Genomic DNA, 22,829 nt, shown 5'->3' on the forward strand with positions numbered 1-22,829 from the left:
CGAGGCTGTAGATGCCCACAAGAGGGAGACGGAGCTTACTGTCAGAGCTGCTTGAAGATCCTAGCTCACACAGGATCACGCTAGCCAGCGATCATTAAGTAAAAGTCTTTATTGAATTACAGTTTCCATTCTCACGCTGCTGCGCGCAACTCTACGTCTAGTAGCTAGATCGGCGAAGCTCCGTCTGAGTCTCCGCCCCGTGTGCACCAACTTAATATCCTAGCCTTGCTCCACCTTTTCCGCCTGACTGTCCTCCTCTGGGTCCCTCTACCCCCCGGGGTTTCTTCCTTCCGGGATTCTTCTGACGCTGACCCGGACCCTCCTGTCTCCTTGCGCCGGGCTTTAGGACCTGGCTCTCTTTCGGGGCTGCTTACTGCGCCGCCTTCCTCTGCATTTGAACTTGGCGCGCGCGCCCAACCTTCCACTTTCCTCTTAACCGTTTCTTCGCTCCCCGATGGAGGTGTGGCCACTCCTGACTCATGCCCTCCCTCCTGTGGTGAGCTGCCAGCGCTTCCCCCCTGGCTCCCTTCCTCTTCCCTGCTTCCTGGCGGTGACGCTGGTCCCGATTTCCAGCTGCTCTCCCCTGAGTCCCCTCTGGCTCTATCTTCCTGGGGTGCCCCCCTAGACTCCCCCCTTGCCCTGGCCACTGGTGCTCCTTTCTGTGAATCCTCTGATTCACTGGAAAGACTAGGAGATCTCGGGTCGTCGTCATCACTCATCTTTTCTTCTGCCTCCTCCCCTTCGCTCTCTGTTTCCTCCCTTGCCCGTGCCTCTGCTCCTAAACCCCTGACAGTTATTAACAGTTAATGGCCTTTTAGGCTTCCTCCACATGAATAGGAATTCACTTTTTAAATAATAAGAATTATATGTCATTGGTGGGGGGCATCAGGATTTCAGAGATGCTTAGGTGGGGCATGGCCAAAAGAGAGGTTGGGAACCACTGACCAAAGAGCAGAAGAACTGCTCGCACATTTCTGGCCCAGGGCCAGCTGCATGCTACTTGAGATCTCCCATCATGTTTGATCTCCTAAAACAAAACTGTGTGGCCTTCCAGATGTTGTGGGACTACAGCTTTCATTATCCCTGATCATTGGCCATGTTGGCTGGGATCATGGGAGCTGGAGATCAACAATCTCTGGAGGGGCACAAGTTTCCCACCTCAGTCCCACAAGCAGCTCTCTGCGTGAGAGAGATTTGGGTTGCAGCAAGCTTGACCCATTGCCCTTGCAGCAGTTCTCCAATGCAAATCTCTCCCGGAAAAGCTATAAGCAAGGGAGGGGAAAGACACAGGCACAGTACAGGCCATTCACATCACATGCAGTTTGACCTTAGGTCTGCCATGTGAATTGGCAGGCTAAACATTTTACTCCCTTACTAGGGAGGAGGACTCCCACTGGGAGGATCTGCTGGCAGACCCACCTTCTCTGTCAGCAGGTCTCATGTTCTGGTCTTCTATGACCAGACACTGCAAGGAGCATCTCATGAAACTGCTGAAATGAGGAACTTGCCTTCCCATGACCACCCCCAACTTAGAAGCACTCAATTTCAGCTTTCACTGGGAGCATCCCTGGAACTTATCCTCTACAAAATAGCAAATGTGAACGAACCTCGTAAGATCTTGATGGCAATCCACATTCCAAAGGCAGCAGGGCTTGGCTACTTGTTCTCCCAATTCTCCCCATACGTCAACCAATGCTACCATACCAGAATAATTTTAAGACTCACCCCAGCCTTTGGTTTAGCTCCAGAACCGGTCATTGGCGTGGAAGATGCTCGATCAGCAACATAGGGCAGTGGAAGAGGTGGAGAGGGTGGGGGTGGTACGTTTGCTTGCTGGTGGCTCAGTATAGCAATGTCCACTCTAGAATCAGGATGCAATTCCAAATCCTTTTTAAAGAAAAGAAGGACAAATCTCTTTAATAGATGTGCATATTCCTTAGGTGGCTACCATTCTATTACCTACAGGAAATACATTAAATCACACATTGGTGTTGTTGTTGTTTTATTAAAAAAGTTTGCAACTTTCTCTACATTCCTATAAATTCTTGTTCTAAGAAATAATGATGATCTAATCACTGCTGTTCCCTGACACTGTAATATACTTTGAGATCAAAGCTGCAACACCCTAAAAATTAAGTTGTGTGTTTTTTATAAAAAAATCCTTTGTTTACGAGCCAGGTTTTTTCAGAAGTCTGGCATGTTTTCTCCTTGTATTTCCTGTACACCTCAGATTATGTCCGCACCTTTTGTCTCTGGAAGCATCTGATACCTCCAGCACCATGTGGAAATTGTTATGCAGCTGGAGTGATATCATCATTTGAACCCTTGTGCAGGTGAAACCTCTTGTGGTTTCTTAAAACTTACAATGTAAACAAAAACTTGGTAACATCCATGTCTAGCAGTGGGGGAATCCGTCAATTTTAGTTTATCTCAATTTTTATTTTTTCCACTCTTAAGTTCAGTTCCTCACATTTCTCCATCAGTTTGCTTAAAATAATAATAATAAAAATCTCCTTATGAAAACCCAGCAGCATTTTAGTGCATATTCCCCTAAAATTGCCTCTGTACGCACTTTTGCCTAACAGACACATTGTTGCAAAACAGTTTTCCTTTAGAAAATGCATTTTGGGTACTTTGCTTTCACTAATAAATACACACTTTACCTTATGCCCTTTTCTACAAATTACTTGACTGGAGAACTATATTGCAAAATTCAAAGAAGTGTGAATTTCAAAGGGTAAATGTGTTTTGGTTTGCATATTGTTTCAGAAATTGTGAATCAGGTGGGTTCACTAATTAATGCAGACCGAATCAAAATTCCCTCCCACCGCTATGCATGTCTCAATGCTTCAAGCTCTTTGTAATATTTGCAGCAGGGCTGAGGAATGTGTGGACTCAAACTTCCATCAGCCCTGGATATCATGACCAATGATCAGAGATGGGGGGAGTTGTAGTCCAATAACACCTGGAAGGCCACAGATTCCCCATCCTTGATTTACAGAGGAGGCCACAATTCAGTATGTAGTTAGGCACAATGAATTCCTATGGAAAAAAACTAAGAATATAAACTACATATTGTAACTGTGATTCTAGCCTAAGGCTATATACCGTATTTTTTGCCCCATAGGACGCATTTTCCCCCCTTCAAAAATGAAGGGGAAATGTGTGTGTGTCCTATGGGGCGAATGCAGGCTTTCGCTGAAGCCTGGAGAGCGGGAGGGGTCGGTGCGCACCGACCCCTCTTGCTCTCCAGGCTTCAGGAAGCTATCCACAAGCCTTGGGAGCCTGGTGCAACTTCCCACCTTGGGAGTTCCCGCCGGGCTCCCAAGGCTTGCAGACAGCAGCCTGAAGCCTGAAACCCGGGGAGCGCAGCGGAGTGCACCCCGGGCTTCGGGCAGCTCTCCACAAGCCTTGGGAGCCCAGCAGGAAGTCTCGCCGGGCTCCCAAGGCTTGCGGGTAGCAACCTGTTCTGGGGGCTGGGGTCGGGGGAAGCTCAGGCTTCCCCCGCCCCCGCCCCGTGCCTGGGGAAAAAATAATTCCCCCCTTTATCCCCCCCCCAAACTAGGTGCACCCTATGGGCTGGTGTGCCCTATAGGGCGAAAAATACGGTATATGAATTCAGAAATGTGAACATTACATGTTACATGTATATGCATGTTTAAGGCTGCCATCTTTTCTACTGGTTCTGGTTCTGAAGTAAGATGGGTTACAGAGGTGACGTTTATAAATCATGAGCTGCCTTTATATAATTCAGTGGTTGGTTGGTTGGTTTTTCATTTCCCACATTCAAAGAATCCTTTCCACATCAAGCGGTCCACCTAAGCACCTCTGTATGTTGAAATGATTTCAGCATGAAGTTCCTGTAGCACAATGGCCAGGCCTATTGCTCAGCATAAAGTGAGACTTCAATCAACAACCTACCTGATTCTCGCTTATGAGCACACATTAAGAGGACAATCAATAGATCTAGGCAAGGTGTTTTTTCAGTGAAGCTTGTCTATCACCTGTCTATTTTAAAGTTTTTATTGTTTTTATTTTGATTAATTTTATTATGTATTTTGTTCTTCGTATATTGTAACTTTGTGTTGTGAACTGCCCTGAGACGTATGGAAATAGGGTAGTATACACTAATATGATATGATATGATAATATAATATAATATAATATAATATAATGATATAATATACAATAATATTGCTACTAATATTCTTATTAAGGAGCCCCAGATAAGTCTGATGATGGGTCTATAAATGTAGCAGGAAGTGGTAGAATAGATTCTGCCACTTTGGACTGGAAATACGGATTTCATGTTTATTTTTTGGCTGTTAACCCATTTTGAAAAAAAGTGAGCAAAAAATCTCAGCACACAAGGAGGACAAGTCTTAGCCCAGCCCCCTCCCTAGTTTTCTACTTGCAAGGAATTTTCTGTCAATGGCATCATTTTTATTTTTTATTTTTAAAAAAAGGTGATTTCCACCTGCCGTCTGAAATGCCACAGTACATCTACCACCTTGTTCCCATCTCATTGCAATTTATCTATATATAGCAGTGGCTTAGCAAATCTCATAAATTCAGTTACCACATGCCACTACTGTGATTTTGTTTTTTGAAAATCCAGCTTATTTCAGGGATAAACAAAATACAGGGTAAAAATAACATGCAGCGCAGTCCCATACACATTTACTCAAAAGTCCCACTGAGTTCAATAAGGCTTACTCTTCGGAAAGAGTGCATAAAAAGTAAAGGTAAAGGGCCCCTGACAGTTAAGTCCAGTTGCGGATGACTCTGGGGTTGCGGCGCTCATCTCGCTTTACAGGCTGAGGAAGCTGGCGTTTGTCCGCAGACAGTTTTTCTGGGTCATGTGGCCAGCATGACTAAGCCGCTTCTGGTGAACCAGAGCAGTGCACGGAAACACCGTTTACCTTCCTGCCTTCTACTTGCACTTTGACGTGCTTTCGAACTGCTAGGTGGGCAGGAGCTGAGACTGAACAACGGGAGCTCACTGTTGCGGGGATTCGAACCGCCGACATAGCTGTCAACTTTTCCCTTTTCTTGCGAGGAATCCTATTCGGAATAAGGGAATTTCCCTTAAAAAAAGGGAAACTTTGACTACTATGACCGCCGACCTTCTGATCAGCAAGCCCAAGAAGCTCAGTGGTTTAGACCACAGTGCCACCTGCGTCCCAAGTGGGCATAGGTTAGCAATTTTAGTGAACAACGCATGACACAACACTATGTTTTCCATACCAGAATCACTGAAATGAAGGGCAGTTGTGGGGAAAAAGAGGATTTTGCACCTAAAAGTGCTCTTTAACCGGTCTGCGTGTGTGTGTGTATTGCCAGAATAGTGCTTTACCTCATCCTTTCCAATATCATAACATATACTCCCATTGAAGAAAACTATCTAAAAAAGACAAACAATGCTTTGTTGTCAGAATATTATTTTAACCGAGGCAGAATTTGTAAGCAGCCCATAAATGCCTCCTTGCCTGGAGCGCTGGGTCTTACTGAAATGTGGACCCAATAAAAAACACAACATTTCAGCACTTTCTCTTGCAAATTCAGCACCCATTGCATCAGACCATTGTGCTGGCACGACTCTAACCCCAGTCTGATTGCCTTTAAAAAACACACAGAGAAGCTTGGCAGGGGACAGGGGAGTCCAATATCTTTTGAATTTTGTACCCTTCACTTGCTTTGGTTTTAGTAGTTCTTATAACTCTCCCAGAGTGGAGAGAGGCCAAGAAGGAATAAATGAGTAGCTGGAGGCTAGGAAATGGAACATTACATAGACACAGACACACAAACACACATACATACACACCTTTTATTTTTTTTATAAAGGAGAAATTACATGTGCTGAATCAGAAAGACCAACGAGAGTAGGAAAAAGAGGGAGAGACTGCACACACATTTAAAATTCATTTGAAGCACACCCCTCTCTCAAGAATCCTGGGAACTGTGCTTTGTTAAGGGTGCTGGGAATTGTAGCCCTGTGAGGGATATGCTACAGTTCCCATGTTTCCTTGCTGGCAGCGATGTGCTTTACATGCACTTTAAGTGCATTCAGGGGGAGGGGGAGGAAGAAGCAGCAGAGGTAAATATGCAACTGGGATAAAAGATAAGTAAACAAGCAAGCTCACAGGTATGTGCCTCCGTGTGTGTGTCAGCGTGCTGGAAGGCGAGGATGCTGAACCGAGAGCGTTCTCAATATCCTGATCTAGCTGGTCCAGTTTAAGAATGAGTAGCACCATGGAGTCCAATCGCGAGTGATCTTCTCTCACTTCCTGGGGATTAGAACATGCAATTACAGAATCTGAAAGGGCACTTCTGGGAAAGAATAAAAAACTCTCTGTTCCCTAATTTAACAAAACAGCATTCAATAATAGGCAGCAAACACACATTTGCAGTGGAGGGGGGGGGGCAGTGGGGGTGGGTGGGTGGAGAAAACCACAACACACTGTTTTCTCTCATCACTGGGTTGTTCACTGCCAAGGCTCGACTTACTGACTGAGAAGAATTTTGCATGCATCTTAAATACAGTATTTTTCGCCCTATAGGACGCACCGGACCATAGGACGCACCTTGTTTTAGAGGGGGAGAACAAGAAAAAATAAATTCTCCCCCTCTCTGCTCAGCGCCCCTTCAGCGAAGCGGCAGGAGAAACGGAGCCCCTTCCATTTCTCTTCCTGCTTGGCTGAAGGGGCGCGGAGCAGCTCTCCCTCTCTGCTGAAGCCAGCAGAGTCTTGCTCTCCCGGCTTCAGCGAAAGGAACCTGAAGCCTGCGGAGCGCAGCGGGAACTCGGGCTGCGCTCCAAAGGCTTCAGGCGGCTATCCCTGATGCCTGGAGAGTAAGAGGGGTCGGTGCGCACCGACCCCTCTCGCTCTCCAGGCTTCAGCGGAAGCAACGCGAAACCTCCGGAGCACGGAGGGAGCGCTCCCTCTGCACTTCGGAAGCTTCGCGTTGCTATCGCTGAAGCCAAGGAGCCTGCATTCGCTCCATAGGACGCACACACATTTCCCCTTAATTTTTGGAGGGGAAAAAGTGCGTCCTATAGAGCAAAAAATACGGTACCTTTCTGCTTGAAAACTGTGCAAACGGAAAAAAGGCATTGTTTTAAGTGCTATTGGATGGGGGGGGGGATTGGAATGACTGTCCAGAGTCCCCCTACCCCAGCAAAGGAAGGCACATGCCTGATAGTAATTAATTGTTGTCAAAAGTGCAAACTGACAGCCACTCCTAAGATATCCGACATACACACATGCTTCTAACGTCTACAAATTGCAGCCATTTTCTCAAGGTTCCCCCTAAACTCTGGAACAAGTGCTGGAGACGCTGACATGGTTTTCCCCACCCCCGGTCTCAAGAGTTTCACTACAGGGTGGGTGCAGAGTTTCTCCTGACAGAGAAAGCAGGTGGTGGGGCCACTGTGAAAGGTGGCTGTATGCCCTGTTTTACAGAAGACGGTTGTCTGTTTGAAGAACTCTCATAGGACAGTCTTCTGTTTGAATCAAGGGTGGCGTAGGGTGAGACAGCCACCTCAGACAACAGACTTTGGGTATCTTTAAAGATGGCACGTTGCTAGCTATTCCTGTTTGTTACTGTTGTTATTTTTCCTGCTGGGAAGAGATGCTTCTGAGGGTTGTTGTTGCTTTGCCCCAGGTGCCAAAGTAACTTTTCATCTTCATTTGGGCTGGGGGCAGGCACCACCTGCTGCTCTACCATAAGCAGAAAAATGACCTGGGCTGGCCAGGATTTGAAGTTCTCCCTTTGAAAATCTGTCTGGTCCACACCCACTTTCAATATAAGCAACCGTAACATGGAAGACCAGGGCGTGGAGACCAGCCTATCTACTGCAAGCTGACAAGTTACCTGGTCTGGTCCCTGTCTTCCCCATTATGATGAGGTGCATCTCTATACAACTTACAGTCCTTATATACATACTGGACAGGCACCAAACCAAGAGGATGTAGTCTTGCATCAAATTGAGAGCGAGACCACAACGCCTAATCTTTAAAAGCTTGGCGGGTGGGGTGTTGGGACATATTTGTTGCTTCCATCCAGTTCAGAACTTCTTGACGTGTTCTTAAACTCCTGCACCATGTCTCCTGAACCTTGTGCTGAACCTCTAACAGTATTCACCTGACTAATGATTCCTTTCTTACTTAAAGAGGGACGCGGGAGGCGCTGTGGGTTAAACCACAGAGCCTAGGTCTTGCTGATCAGAAGGTCGGCGGTTCCAATCCCTGTGACGGGGTGAGTTCCCATTGCTTGGTCCCTGCTTCTGCCAACCTAGCAGTTCGAAAGCACGTCAAAGTGCAAGTAGATAAATAGGTACCGTTCTGGCGGGAAGGTAAATGGCGTTTCCACGCGCTGCTCTGGTTTGCCAGAAGGGGCTTGGTCATGCTAGCCACATGACTTGGAAGCTGTACGCCGGCTCCCTCGGCCAATAAAGCAAGATGAGCGTCGCAATCCCAGAGTCGGTCACGACTGGACCTAATGGTCAGGGGTCCCTTTACCTTTACCTTCTTACTTAAAAGTAAGAGCCTCTATTTGCATGTTTTGGGTTGGGAGCCGGGACAATTTGATGTAAATCTGTCTCCTCTTTTGCTCTCTTTTTGTGGTTGATGCATTTACTCTTTTTTGATTATGGGTAACATTTCTGATCATGGATAACGTATAAAACTATCTGTGGATCAAATGACTTGGAAAAGGAAGCAGACTTTTATAATAAATATTCATAAATAAAAACTGTTTTATGGATTTTTTGTTATAAAATTCTCTTTCCATTTCATGAACAGTACACATCAAGGGCAGTTATGTACTGATATTTTTGTAATGAAACTTGATGTAAAAATATTAGATAGATAGATGATAGATAGATAGATAGATTGTATCTGCATGCGTGCTAATAAAAATAAACTTGCAATATGCCAACTCTCTCCACGTCTTGCAGCCAGCAATGCTCCAGACCCACAAATTTTCATTGCAGGATTTGTGTCACAACGGTACAATTTTACTGTAATACCAAATTCTATTTTCACCATAATAAATACAGGCCATATTGTTTGCTATGCTATATGCATTCCTGCATATAGAACAGGAAACCTCACAGGCTTTCCCTCACATATTTTTCTATACATTCCACGTCTAGAGGAAAAAGGAAGTATACTCCCTTGGAAGAAGCAAAGCATTCTACTCAAAACATTTTGGTCTTATACCAAATACTCAGGAATTCCATATAGAAGCCTTGTATTTCTACGTGTGTGTCGGGCATGCATGCCCAAATGCTGGTGAGGTCCTGCCTCTCATGGTTGGAGCAGAGAGGCCAGATGAATATCAGTTAATCTTGTGGCTTCTCTCAGCCCCCACCGAGAAAGTGCTGCAGATCTTGGAGCTGGACCGCTACATTGCACATTCCTCTCATGCATGCTTGCTCAGAAGTAAGTCTTGTGGTGACTTGACAAACACTGCCTCAGTCACAGTGAAGTTACACCATCCTTTGGAATTTGATTTCCAAAGCTTGCTCCCTCAAGGCTGAGTCCCAGTCCTTCTGCTGATTGCCAAAGAACGTTCATAAGATGAACCAAATATCAAAACCCAGACTTAACTCACAATGTACATTTTCAGATGGTAACACGCACACACAGAAGGACACCTCTGCTTTTCCAAGGTTTCCAAAATATGTAGAGAAGAGCTTTCCACATGTACAGCTTTTCAGATAGCAAAAGGAATGTGTGCAGGTTTGGGTAGACACTGTCTCCCTACCCCACAATGTGTTAATTGAATACATGCTGAATATCTGAAAATGGCTAATTATTGTTAGAATCAGGTGAATCAGGAAATTGTGCTCTAGTTTATGCATGTTTAAGGACATAGTTCTTCCCCTCCCAATGAACATGTAAAAGTGCTTTTCACTGATTTATTGTAAACGTTCCTTGCCTACGAGTCATGATGGTGATGATAATGATAATAATAATAATTTATTACTTATAAATTACTTATACCCCACCCATCTGGCCAGGCCTCCTCACCCACTCTGGGCGGCTTCCAGCAGGATATTAAAAACACAATAAAACATCAAACATTAAAAAGTTCCCTAAACAGGGTTGCCTTCAGATGTCTTCTAAAAGTCAGATAGTTTTATATTTCCTTGACATCTGATGGGAGGGCTTTCCATAGGGCGGGTGCCATTACCGAGAAGGCCCTCTGTCTGGTTCCCTGTAACCTCACTTCTTGCAGTGAGGGAACCGCCAGAAGGCACTTGGAGCTGGACCTCAGTGTCCAGACTAAATGATGGGGTTGAAGATGCTCCTTCAGGTATACTGGGCCGAGGAAACGTACAGTACAGAACGTACAGAAACGTACTGGGAGCCAATGTAGGTCTTTCAGGACTGGTGTTATGTAGTCTTGGCAGCCGCTCCCAGCCACCAGTCTAGCTGCCACATTCTGGATTAATTATGCTGCATACCGGGGGAATGGAGCGGTGTGGACAAGTGTAACTGGAGGATGGGTGGGCCTTTGAGATGCCCAAATGCTTTGCATGGTGGCAGTGCAGCCTGCTGGCTGAAGCAGGCAGGGGGCGAAGGAAGGGCTGAGTGCAAGCCTATGGGGCACCTCTTCACATATGCAAAGCTGCGCTCACAGGTGGGTGCGGCACATGTAGTATGGAAAAGATTGTGCTTTGAATTTGCTCATACTGAGGATGTGGACGAAGGCACTCAAAAATTTAGGTCTGCAATCACCAAGTCAAGTACATTGTGAAGTATTTTGGTTTTTATTTGACTATTACACTATGCCTTAAAACAAATCTTTTGCATTTATTACTTTTCCACACAGTATATTGCAGAGTTAAGCAGCTAGTAAATGTATTCATAAAAACCTAAGAATTATACCCATAAAAACGAAAGTATGTAGAAAATTTTGAGCAGGACACTGAAAGGGATATCATTCATCTGTGTTTATACTCTGTTCCTGTGTCGCCATAATCATGCAAAGGTCTTTGTCTCTTATGAATGTTCCTGAATGTGCCTTTTTTGGTCCTCTGACCTGTTTGCAGCTTAAACTTGACATTTCCCTCCCCTTTCTCCATCCACCCAACATTTCATCAATTCAGATTATTTACAGATGGTTTCATCAACTTTAAATGTCATATAATACATGTGACAAAGAAGAAGCTCTAGACTGTATGGTTTTCTGGAAAAGACTCTGCACAACACATATTTTCCTAAGCTAAAGACCTGAAACAGGATTCGTATATTGATATTAAGAATGTCACTTCTGATTACTATAAATGTAGGAATTAGGTTGGGCACGCGCTAGCAGAGGTTTTTTTGGCATTCCTATATTTAAATAAAGTGCTGGTTCTGATGTAACACTTGGTAGACATTGCTTTGCTTTCAGAAATTACTCCATAAGTAAGAAAGGGAGAGAAATTCAGTTCAGTTCACATTTTAATGGGCATCTAGCTAATTCACACTTGCCAGAACAATACACAAACCCAACATGCAACTATGCTTTGAAAAATCACATTTCCCTGAATTTTGCAATTCAATTCTTTAACCAAATAATGTGTGCATAAATGCATATTTATGGAAAACTGTTCATAAAATGCCTGTTTTAGCTAGACTAACATAAAAGGTATTGCAACAGTCAAAAATGATTGCAAAAATGTGGATATTTAGTCAAAAATGCATAAAGTTAGGATAAATGTGCATTAATACACAGATGAATTTTCAGGAGGACTTTTGAAAAAAAATATAAATTGATGCAGAAATGCAGAGAACAGGATAAAAGTTTGGAAAAAGAAATGGAGAGAAACCAAAATAAGCCAATCTTCTCCAACCTGGTGCCCTCCAGATGTTTCAGACTACAATTCCCATCATCCCCAGTCAGGCTGGCCAATGACCAGAGTCAATGGAAGCTGTGGTCCAAAATGTCTTGAGCACAGCAGGCTGAGGAGGGCTTCGATAAGCATTTTTTTTTGGGGGGGGGACTATACTGTGACGGATTGTGCATGTATTTCTTCAGAGGGCCATTCTCCAGGCAGGATTAGAGAGAAATTTAAAGAAATGTGGTACTTGCTGAAATATACTCCTCTCAGTGGCAATTTAGGAGCCACTCAAAAGGGGTTGTAGTAGCTCTGGTTTCCCATTGTGTTCCCTGTTTTCTTAAGTGAAAGGAAGCTGCAGGAGCACCCACCAAAGGGTTAGTTTCCTGGCACAGAGGGAGTCCTGATGACTTTGTGTTGTCTTATTTTCAGGCACTCTGGCTCAAGGGCAGTCTGGGCATACTGGCAGGAAGCAGGTGTGTTGGACCTGGAGCAGGGACACCTGGGTTCTGTTCCCTCTCTGATCATTAGATGACCTCAAGCCAGTAACTCAGCCTAACCTACTGCTCAGGTTTCTTGCAATGATAAAATAGGAAAACCCCATTTATGCTGTCCAGAACTCCTTAGAGGAAGTGAGGGACACCAAGGGAATAAATAAACAATAAGCAAAACAAATTGCCCCGTTAAAATAGCCTTCTTGATAACCTCATTGTAAGCATGTGGTTGTTGTAGCATCAGTTAATATGAAATGTTGATGCAAGACATTTTAAAGCTCACGTATGAAGAGCTCAGTTTCTTCAGTTTATGTTCAAATGTAGTACATTGAGGACCCATTCACATTAACCCCTTGTGGCATGGCAGCACTCCTCCATATTGTGATCTCATGCTGATGCCAAAACAATGTTGATGATGGCAACAATCACTTGCATGGATGTATCGCACCAGATATATCACCTGAGCATCAGGTTGGAAAGGCCCATGCAACTGGACCCATGCACATGGTTCTGGAATTCACAACAGTGGCGTGGGATTAAATATTATTATTATTAAAAAAATATTCCACCTGTTTCTCCAAAGAGACTCCGGGTGGTTAACAAATTGTAGCGAAAAGAGAAAAAAAAAGGTATAACTTTTTTAACCTACACCAATGTGCATTCAGAGTAATAATTTAAGACTATCCAAGCCAGTTGACAAGCTCCCCCAGCACAAAAATAATATGGAACTGAACCAGCAAATACTATTTAAGCAAAGTCCTTTAAAAGAAAGCAAGGTTGTCATCAACTGACTGAAGCAGTACAGCAATGGTGCCTAAGAGACCTCGCTGAACATGGAATTCTATAAGACAGACGCCACAACATAGGAGGCTCTATTCCTAGTTGACACTAATCTTGCTTCCTGAGGTTTATGGGTTTGGAACAGGGCCTGAGATGGCAATCAGAGAATGCAAGGAGGAACACATGGGAAAAGGTGGTTCCTTCAGCACCAAGTCACAAGCCACTAACCCCTTTAAAGATTGGCTTTCAAGGTACTGTCCAGCACCTTGAATTGAGCCTGAAAATCGGCAACCGGTGCAAATCACAGAGACAGTGGCGGACTTTGGGCTTTCAAACTTCAGTGGTGTCCCCCTACCTCTCACCTTCCATTCTACAACATTTTGTGGCACTCCCTGTGGTACTGTCTCATCTTGGCACCCAGTGAGGGCAAACCAGTAGTGCTTCCCTAAATCTGCCTTTGATATAGAACCAGTATGATAAAATCACAGAGTCAGCCTAGTGGCCCATGTAAATTGAAATTGAAATTGAAATACTTTATTGTCACTTGTACAACTTGTATACAGTGAGATTACACAAGCACCCTCCACTCAGCTCTCTTAGTCTTAATTCCCCTTGTTTACTGACGCACACCCACCAAACCCGAAAGTCAGTTGACCTGTTGCTATATTTTCATTCAGCAGCCTAACAGCCCATGGATAGAAGCTGTTCTTTACCCTGTTGGTGCGACTAATCATGCTTCTATATCTTCTGCCTGAGGGCAGGAGATCAAGAAAGTGCCGGCCAGGGTGTGAATCATCCCTGAGAATTTTCCTCACTCTCCTGAGGCAACGTTCTTCCGCTATTTCATCCAGTGGATTCACGGGACAGCCCATAATATCTTGTGCTGTATTCACCACCCTCTGTAGGCACTTCTTATCAGATGATGTCAAACCAGCATACCACACCGTGATGCAGTATGAAAGGACACTTTCTATTGTTGACCGGTAGAAGGAGATCATCAGATGTTGATTGACATTGTTCTTCCGCAAGACTCTGAGGAGATGGAGTCTCTGTTGGGCTTTCTTAACCACCTGGGTTGTATTTATTTTCCAAGTAAGGTCTTCACTGAGATAAACTCCTAAGAATTTAAAGGAAGAGACTCTCTCCACACAGCCCTCCCTGATGTACAGCGGGGCTAGTTCTCCTCTCTTCCTCTGAAAGTCCAACACCATCTCCTTTGTTTTGCTGATATTAAGGTGCAAATTGTTCCCTAGGCACCATGTAGATATTTTTTGGACCTCCCCAGTAGCTCAGTATCTGTATCAGTATCTGTTTACACACTGACTGGCACCAGTGGTCTAGGATGTCTGACAAGGGATTCTTCCAGCCCTAGTTGAGGATGTTAGGGTACAGCTCTTTCCCTGGAGCTACAGCCCTTGTCCTCCTCCAGCAGCAGCAGCAGCAGTCCCAAACACATTTACTTAGGAGTAAGCCTGAATGAGACTTATTTCTGGGAAAACATGCAAGAGATTGTGCTGTAACATAGCCTTCAGTTTTAAAGGCAGCCTCTTTTGCTGGACAGGCAAGGCAAGTTTTCTCACCCACCCACAGAAGAAAGGGTCCTTTTACAAAGAGAGCTGGCAAAATTCCTCTCTGCGCCTTTGATCTGGGGCCAGTTGGACTGAGCTTAAAATCTTACATTAATGTTATACATTTCATAGGATGCTAAAGTCCTAGTCCATGTCTTGCTTTGTTTAAAGGGGAAAATAACACTCTGCTCCAGCAGAATAGAAAGGTATTCAGGTCTCTTTTCATCTACCGTGAAGTCATTCATCTGAGCTGACAAGAAAGGTTGAGGATAATGCAACACATCCCATTTCTCGAACTATCTGCTGACTTTCGCAAGCAGTTCTATAAATCAGAGGTAACCTGGTTTATGTCCTTCTTCCTTGCAACATGATAAAATAGGGAACTGGCGTGGGAATTTTTATCTCCCTCTGAAGTTTAAATTTCATATTAGGCACTAATAATGCAGTATTTCACAAAGCAAATGAAAAGATAGCAAAAGCAAGCATTTTCACAGATTAAAACAAAGAAAAGGTTACAGCTTTCCTTGTAGTTTCTTCCTCACAAAGGAAGAGTCTGGACTTTTAAGCCTTTACTGTGGTTCAATACCCTGCTTTTTTATGTGGCTAGAATTAGAATAAACCAGTTTTCCAAGTTCATTTGTAACACGAAACTGATTTAGTTATTATAAAAAGTGAAAGCGTTTATGCTTGAGGAGGATAAGATAGGATAGTGAGATCGTGAGCCCAAGAATTGTCGCCATTTATTTGCATTAATTTAGATTATGGTTTGAGGGACCATTATATTATGGTATGAGGGACGCAGGTGGTGCTGTGGGTTAAACCACAGAGCCTAGGACTTGCGGATCAGAAGGTTGGCGGTTCGAATCCCCGTAATGGGGTGAGCTCCTGTTGCTCGGTCCCTGCTCCTGCCAACCTAGCAGTTCGAAAGCGCATCAAAGTCCAAGTAGATAAATAGGTACCGCTCCGGTGGGAAGGTAAACGGCGTTTCCGTGCGCTGCTCTGGTTCTCCAGAAGCAGCTTAGTCATACTGGTCACATGACCCAGAAGCTGTACGCCGGCTCCCTAGGCCAATAAAGCGAGATGAGCGCCACAACCCCAGAGTCGGTCACAACTGGAACTAATAGTCAGGGGTCCCTTTACCGTTACCTATATTATGGTTTAGATGATCATCTGAACTTAGTCGCTGTGGCTGTTGTAGTGCGCAATTAATGCATCAGGCAGGCAGGCAGGTGTGCCCAAACTACAAATTATTTTGCTTTTTTTTTTAAAAAAAAAAAGTGTGATTGATTGGCCTGTATTATGATTTTGCTTGAACCATGACATATGGAAAAGTAATCACAGCCAATGCTCTTAAAATGCACAGCTTTTTTGGAAAGAGATAGTGTGTGCACATGGGCCAGAGGGAGAGGATGTGTGGCTGGTGATAGTGAGGAGGCTAAAGCTGGAGAGTAAGGCTATCGATGGCTGCTAACCATGATACCTATGCTCTGCCTTCCTGGTTGGAGACAGTAATGCTTCTGCACAAGGTAAGAAAGAAAATAAAAGGTAAAGGACCCCTGGATGGTTAAGTCCAGTCAAAGGTGACTATGAGGTGCAGCGTTCATCTCACTTCAGGCCGAGGGAGCCGGCGTTTGTCCACAGACAGCTTTCCGGATCACGCGGCCAGCATGACTAAACCACTTCTGGCGCAACGGGACACCCTGACGGGTGTCAGAGTGCACAGAAATGCCATTTACCTTCCTGCTGCAGTGGTACCTATTTGTCTACTTGCACGGATATGCTTTCGAACTGCTAGGTTGGCAGAAGCTGGGACAGAGCAACGGGAGCTCACACCGCCGCGGGGATTTGAACCACCAAGCTTCCGATCGGCAAGTCCAAGAGGCTCAGTGGTTTAGACCACTGCACCACCCATGTCCTTTTGCTTCTGCATACCAGTTCCTGGAAATCATAGGAGGTGAGAGTGCTGTTTTGCTTAGGCCCTGCTTGAGGGTTTTCCACAGGCATCTGGGTGGCCAATGTGAGAGCAGGATGTTGGCCTAGATGAGCCACTGACCTAATCCAGGAGGCTCTTCTTAAGTTCTTACAAGGGGGTGGAGGAGGAGCAAAGGTCAAAGAGCTCTAGTGATTGGCTCAAAGCCCCCTTGCATCATAAACCAGGTTGGGCAGACCTCTTGGCTTTAGCTGTCTCTGTGGTTGCTCTCATCTGGGAGACCAACACAGATTGAAATCTCAGTCTCTGTTGTGTGTCAACCCTGGGTTCATTTGAGCTGCTAAAAGCCAACCACCTATACTCCAACTGACATGCCTTTTTCCTTCTCTGATAAGTCTCAGATGAAAACAACACACTGTCATGCTCTCCTTCTGATACACAAATATCTACCACCTATCTATCTATATCTATCTATCATCTATCTATCTATCTCTATCTATGTATCTATCTATCATCTATCTATCATCTATCTATCTATCTATCATCTATCTATCTATCTATCTATCATCTATCTATCTATCTATCTATCTATCATCTATCTATCTATCTATCTATCTATCTATCTATCTATCTATCTATCATCTATCTATCATCTATCTATCATCTATCTATCATCTATCTATCTATCTATCTATCTATCTATCTATCTATCTATCTATCATCTATCTATCTATCTATCTATCTATCTATCTATCTATCTATCTCTATCATCTATCTATCTATCCATGGCTTGCATAGGAGTGTGGCTTGCATTGATGGTGCCCTTGGGGTTGGTATCAGAACTGGCTATATGCAACTCCCTTTGACATGCTTCCCAGGCTAAGCACAGACATGTTCCCACAGGATTACTGTTATGCTGCCTGCTACCTTCATGTTCTAGAGAAGGGTTGGCAGAGTCTCACCCTTCATAGGGTGCATCCTGTTGGTTGAAAAGGTATCAGCTAGCCAAAGCACTCTTAAAATGTCATTCTATGAGTGGTTTGAAATTATTGTTTTCTGTTCATCTTCACAGCAGCTCCTTCCTAACACTCAATTCCACCTGAATCCATGTTGTAAAGATAACTGTAGACAACTGCATGAATGGGGGGAAAATATTTAAAGAGACAGAAGAAAATGTGGTAACTATTTAGTCCAGGCTGTTCAGCGTTCAGAATTACATTTAATCACTGAATGCTATGCCAAACTCCTGAGATAAGCACAGATTTGCCCATATCAGAAGAACTGTAGCCAACAACCATTCATAACATGAAACAGCTCTGAAATTTAAAAAGCCGGTTCAGTCTGGGTTGATCATCGGCCAACGTCATGTCACTGTGGGCAGCTGCTCCAGAAAATCACAGATTTGGCATTCAGATATTATTTTATTACAGTGTACTACAAGAGATGCCATGGTGATAGTGTCCAAAATATTCAACAGACCACCTTGTGTAACCAGAGCAGGGGCCCATGGGAGAGTTTGATCCTGCATCAATACTATGCAATGCAAGTGTTTTGCTTTGTTGTACAGGTTTTCAAGAAAAGGGATACTCAAGAAGTCTTCAGAAATGGAATATTGACATTGGTCCAGCATTTAGCCTCCTCCCACACCTGTCTTCTTTTCTCTTAGCTCTGCTCCATTGTGCAGCAAACCATGAAATCAATTGTATGATAGGGTCAAGGCTGAGGAAAACCAATGCAGTAGATAATCCCTTTCTGATTGTAAATGTTTGGGGAACAGCCAAAGCCTAGAACGGTCACAGGACTTTAGAAAACCATTCCTCATGATTTCATACTTTCCTTTCCAGGAGCAGTCAGAAATTCAAGGCAGGCTTCCCAGAGTAGAAGCGAGAGTACCAGAGACTAATGCTGCAACCCAAACCTCACTTACTGGGAGTAAACCTCACTGAATTCAGTAGGACTTCACATTCTGAGTAGGCGTGGTTAGAATTGCACTGTTAGAGTGTCTTTGTGATATGTTTATTTAAAAACGGACAGATATTATAGTGCGGCAGAAGCACTATAATTATTTATATAATGTAATTAATTTAGCCACCCTATTCCATGAAATTATTTGTATGTAGATAAATATATCTTTAGTTTTATTTCTTAATTATCTCAGTATGGACTTGAGAAAAAGGCCATGATGTGATAGCCTTCTCCTTAAATTAACAGGGCTTTCTTGACTCTGCTAGTTTAACGTTCTGGTTTGTGAGGCTGCAAGATTCTTCAGTTGGCACAGCTTACTGAAGATTTATTTGTAGGTACTAAGAGCGCTGTTTGTTATTAACTAGAAATGCAGAGAAGGTTAACGATAGGTCAGTAGAGTTTGAATCTTCAGGATACACCTAGCAAACCTGAAGCTATTCATGGTTTCTTTCACTCAAATTGGATGAGACACATAGTGATTTTCCCCAGAATTAAACGTGAAAGGTGGTATTAGTGGTTTTGGCAGAGTTAATTTGGATTCATCAAACCTGAACCTCAACAAGAGACCGAGAAGGAAAGAGAAAAAAACAAGTGTCATAATAGGAGTGATTGTACTTCATTAGTCTCCAGATTGAATTGCTGACTGCGTAGAAAGCCAAATTTCAAAGGGCGTTTTTGCTCTGTGAGCCAAATTCATCAGTGGTGATTTCACGAAACTCTTTCTCATATTATGCATTGTGACAGCAAGAGAATAATTCTCGTGCACTCACGGGCTTCCTTTTAATCCTCATTTTGGGATCTATAATTCTGCTCCCACCCTCTGGGTGCTTTCACATGTCCTTGTGGCTTGACTCATAACTTGACATATTTGCTGGGCGTTGTGGTCTGGACTTAAACTATGCATGACATCAGTCACACGCAGTTCCCACCTGGCAACAACAGAGAAAGAGAAGGAGGGGCAGGGCCATTCTGTTGGGTCTGCTGAAAGATCAGCTCCTTTTGGCTCCTCCTCCCTCTCAACTCTCTCAATTCCATCTGGTCTTTATATGAGTTTTGAAATATTAGAGCTGGGGCCCAAGCTTGTTTTGTTTCTCTTCCCTCCACCTTCCTTTTTCCTTTTGCATCATTTCTCTTAGATGATAAGTCTACAGGCAAGAACTATCTAGTTGATCTTGCACTCATCTTATGTTAGCTGCTCTGGGAGAGTAGAGGAGTTTGGATTTGATATCCCGCCTTTCACTCCCTTTAAGGAGTCTCAAAGCGGCTAACATTCTCCTTTCCCTTCCTCCCCCACAACAAACACTTTGTGAGGTGAGTGGGGCTGAGAGACTTCAGAGAAGTGTGACTGGCCCAAGGTCACCCAGCAGCTGCATGTGGAGGAGCGGAGACGCAAACCCAGTTCCCCAGATTACGAGTCCATTGCTCTTAACCACTACACAACACTGGAGACATTTGACACACCTGTTATTTTATCAGAAGGGGCTCTGGATTTACTCAGCTAGTGCTGTTTAGAGAGAATGAATGCCGTAGCATGCAGAGTTGAATGTCATGTGAGAGCAGCAATCATCAGCAATCCTTGGTTGACCTTGCAAAAGTCATCATATGAGGACTTGGTATTAAGTATTCCAGTTACTGCGCCATCTGGTTTGTACAAAGCATAACTATCGAACTGCTTTATGTTTCATGCTCTCTCTCCAATTTTATGGCCCCAGTTCCTCTGGCCTGTGGTTTGCAATCCCTAATTGTTTCAAATGCATTTCCATCTGTTTCTATGGCAGCACGGCCCATGACCTGTCTTAAAAAAATAAATAAATTACAAAATGTCTCTACCATGTATCAAAGGTTGTCAGCTGATTAAAACTCTAGGCTGCCATTCCATCTCCCCAATTAAGCCGTTTAAACCCAATTGGAATTGATGGGATTTAGGGAGACCTAACTGTATGCAAAATTACAGATATGATGCCTTGCTTCTAAAAAGGTTTACTCAGAATTGAATCCCCCTGAATTCTATGGAATTTTCTCCACAATAAGTGTGTTTAGGATTGTGGCCAGGGGTTGACTAACCGTATGGCTTTGGATTATATCACAAAATACTCCTTCAAATGCAAATAAAATGTGCATATCATCAAAACCCCAGTCTTCAAACCCACAACTGTCTTTGTGAGGATATTGAAAGAAAGAGTTTCTCCTACATATGAGATACCTCACAACAGAAGTTTCCATTCATTGCCAAAAGGAAAGGTAATCTATTTTACTTTCCTTGGGAATATAGAATATTTCCCCCTTTTTGAAAAACTTGGCGCGTCAACAAGGAGAGCTAATAGCTCTCTGATGTTAATACAGAGCTATGCCCTTCAATTTCACCTGTTCCAATAAATTGAGAGGCAAATTCAATCTATGCTTCAGTTGATTGATATATTAACAAGTTACAGTATATGCGTCTACTCAGAGTTCTGTGGGCCTTACTCCTAGGCAAATGTGTAATGATTTTCAAATGGCAACCCTATAAAAATAGATATGTAATGAGGAATGGTATAAATAATAATAATAATAATAATAATAATAATAATAATAATAATAATAATAATAAATGGATCAGAACAACCCTATTTTCATCAGACAAATGTTGGAGGGGATGTAAAACCTAGCAGGGCTGACTTATCATATACACATTACCATCTAAAGATCAGCCCTCTGTAAGTCCAAAGGCTAAAATTACCTAACTGCACCACTGGCTATTAGCACAGTGGAGCTGTGACAGATACATCATGATCATCTAACACAGTGCTTAATGTCTAGGAAATTAGATGCTGGGGCTCAAGTCAATCTTCTCCCTAATTCCTTATGGGTCGTGACTCTCAATGGTTATTTACTGGTACAAGATGGCACAGTCTGGCTCAGGTATCAGACTCTGGAGTACCTATAAAGGGCAGCCATCACAAAGTTTTTGTGTTTTTTAAAATTCCATTGTCATTTGTTATTTCACCACTGTGGGAAACACCCTTTGAATTTTCTGCCTCAGTAACCAAAATGTCACAGCCTCTTTCACAACAACCTTCAAAATGTGTGTTGTGTGTGGAAATGGGTTGTGTGTTTTGAATTAGAAACTGGACCCTGTGCTGGAATTTAGAGGCTTCCTGCAGACTTGAGAGCAATAGAAAAAAAAGTTAACTTGATTAAATGATGGGTAGCATAGCGCTGTAACTGCTTGTAGCCAGGAAGGTGCTGTCAATAAGGCTGTTCTCCTTGGTTCCCAGTTTGTCAGGAATTTTTCCCACACTGCTAAACTAAATCAGATGTCCAGAAGTTCTTTCCCCCTTCTACCGCTTCTCTCACAGCCATCCATGCGGCCAAGCAGTTTGGGGGAAAAGAACAAATTTGCAACAGCGGCTTCAGAATGCTTCAGAAACTGTCAGCAGATGAATCATGAGAGATTTGCGCTTCCTCTCCCAAGACTCAATGCAAGGGAGAAGATGTGAGTTTTTCAACATGGGGCCAGAACATACATCTCTCCATAGGAAGGATGCACACCACTCTTCACACAAGACACTGGGAAAGGATGTGCAAAGGAAGAAGGGGGGGGGCCCCTACATTTAGCAGCCCCTCAAAGGGGTATCTTGCTGATTGGACAAGTTTCTCCATTGATATCATCCTCTTTCTTGGAGCTACATACCTATACCCTTGGTTATCAATCTGATATATTTTGCATTTTCTTTTTTATTCATTTACTTGGTCCATTGTCATCCACCCCCAAGTAACTGACATGTATCTTAATAAAGTACAACAATATGCAATGTGTTTTATTTGTTTTTCAAGTGACTGTTCTGATTATGTGCTTCCATCTCATTTAAAACCTCTAAATATGGTAGATGAAAGGCTGCACTTTTGGTCACATCCAATATACAGTGGTACCTCGGGTTAAGTACTTAATTTGTTCCGGAGGTCCATTCTTAACCTGAAACTGTTCTTAACCTGAAGCATCACTGTAGCTAATGGGGCCTCCTGCTGCCGCCACGCCGCCAGAGCACGATTTCTGTTCTCATCCTGAAGCAAAGTTCTTAACCTGAAGCACTATTTCTGGGTTAGCGGAGTGTGTAACCTGAAGCGTATGTAACCTGAAGCGTATGTAACCCGAGGTACCACTGTAGTTTGATTCTGTTAAGGCTTTAAAGTTATGTGGAATGTTTATTGCTGTTTAGTGCTGTGAACAGTATTTGCCCAGCTCCTGAAAACAGAAGCCATAGAAAACTATAGTCAGTTTT

At 43.6% G+C, this 22,829-nt stretch overlaps 1 protein-coding gene across 8 annotated transcripts in view; it reads right to left on the bottom strand.

The window, feature by feature from the left end:
- DLC1 (DLC1 Rho GTPase activating protein) overlaps positions 1-22,829 on the bottom strand; it is a 264,082-nt gene that overhangs the window by 199,103 nt on the left and 42,150 nt on the right. For 5 of the 8 annotated variants that reach the window (XM_083459737.1, XM_083459733.1, XM_083459736.1 and 2 more), the window contains exons 3-4: positions 6,144-6,287; positions 1,726-1,887 (exon numbers count right to left, since the gene is read on the bottom strand). In XM_083459737.1, the coding sequence (XP_083315863.1) occupies positions 1,726-1,887; positions 6,144-6,287 (306 nt within the window). The remainder of the gene's footprint in view (positions 1-1,725; positions 1,888-6,143; positions 6,288-22,829) is intronic. The other 3 variants (XM_083459741.1, XM_083459739.1, XM_083459740.1) reach the window with 1 other exon arrangement.

This window comes from Podarcis liolepis (assembly GCF_965112155.1).
Source record: "Podarcis liolepis genome assembly, chromosome: 9".
NCBI lineage: Eukaryota > Metazoa > Chordata > Lepidosauria > Squamata > Lacertidae > Podarcis > Podarcis liolepis.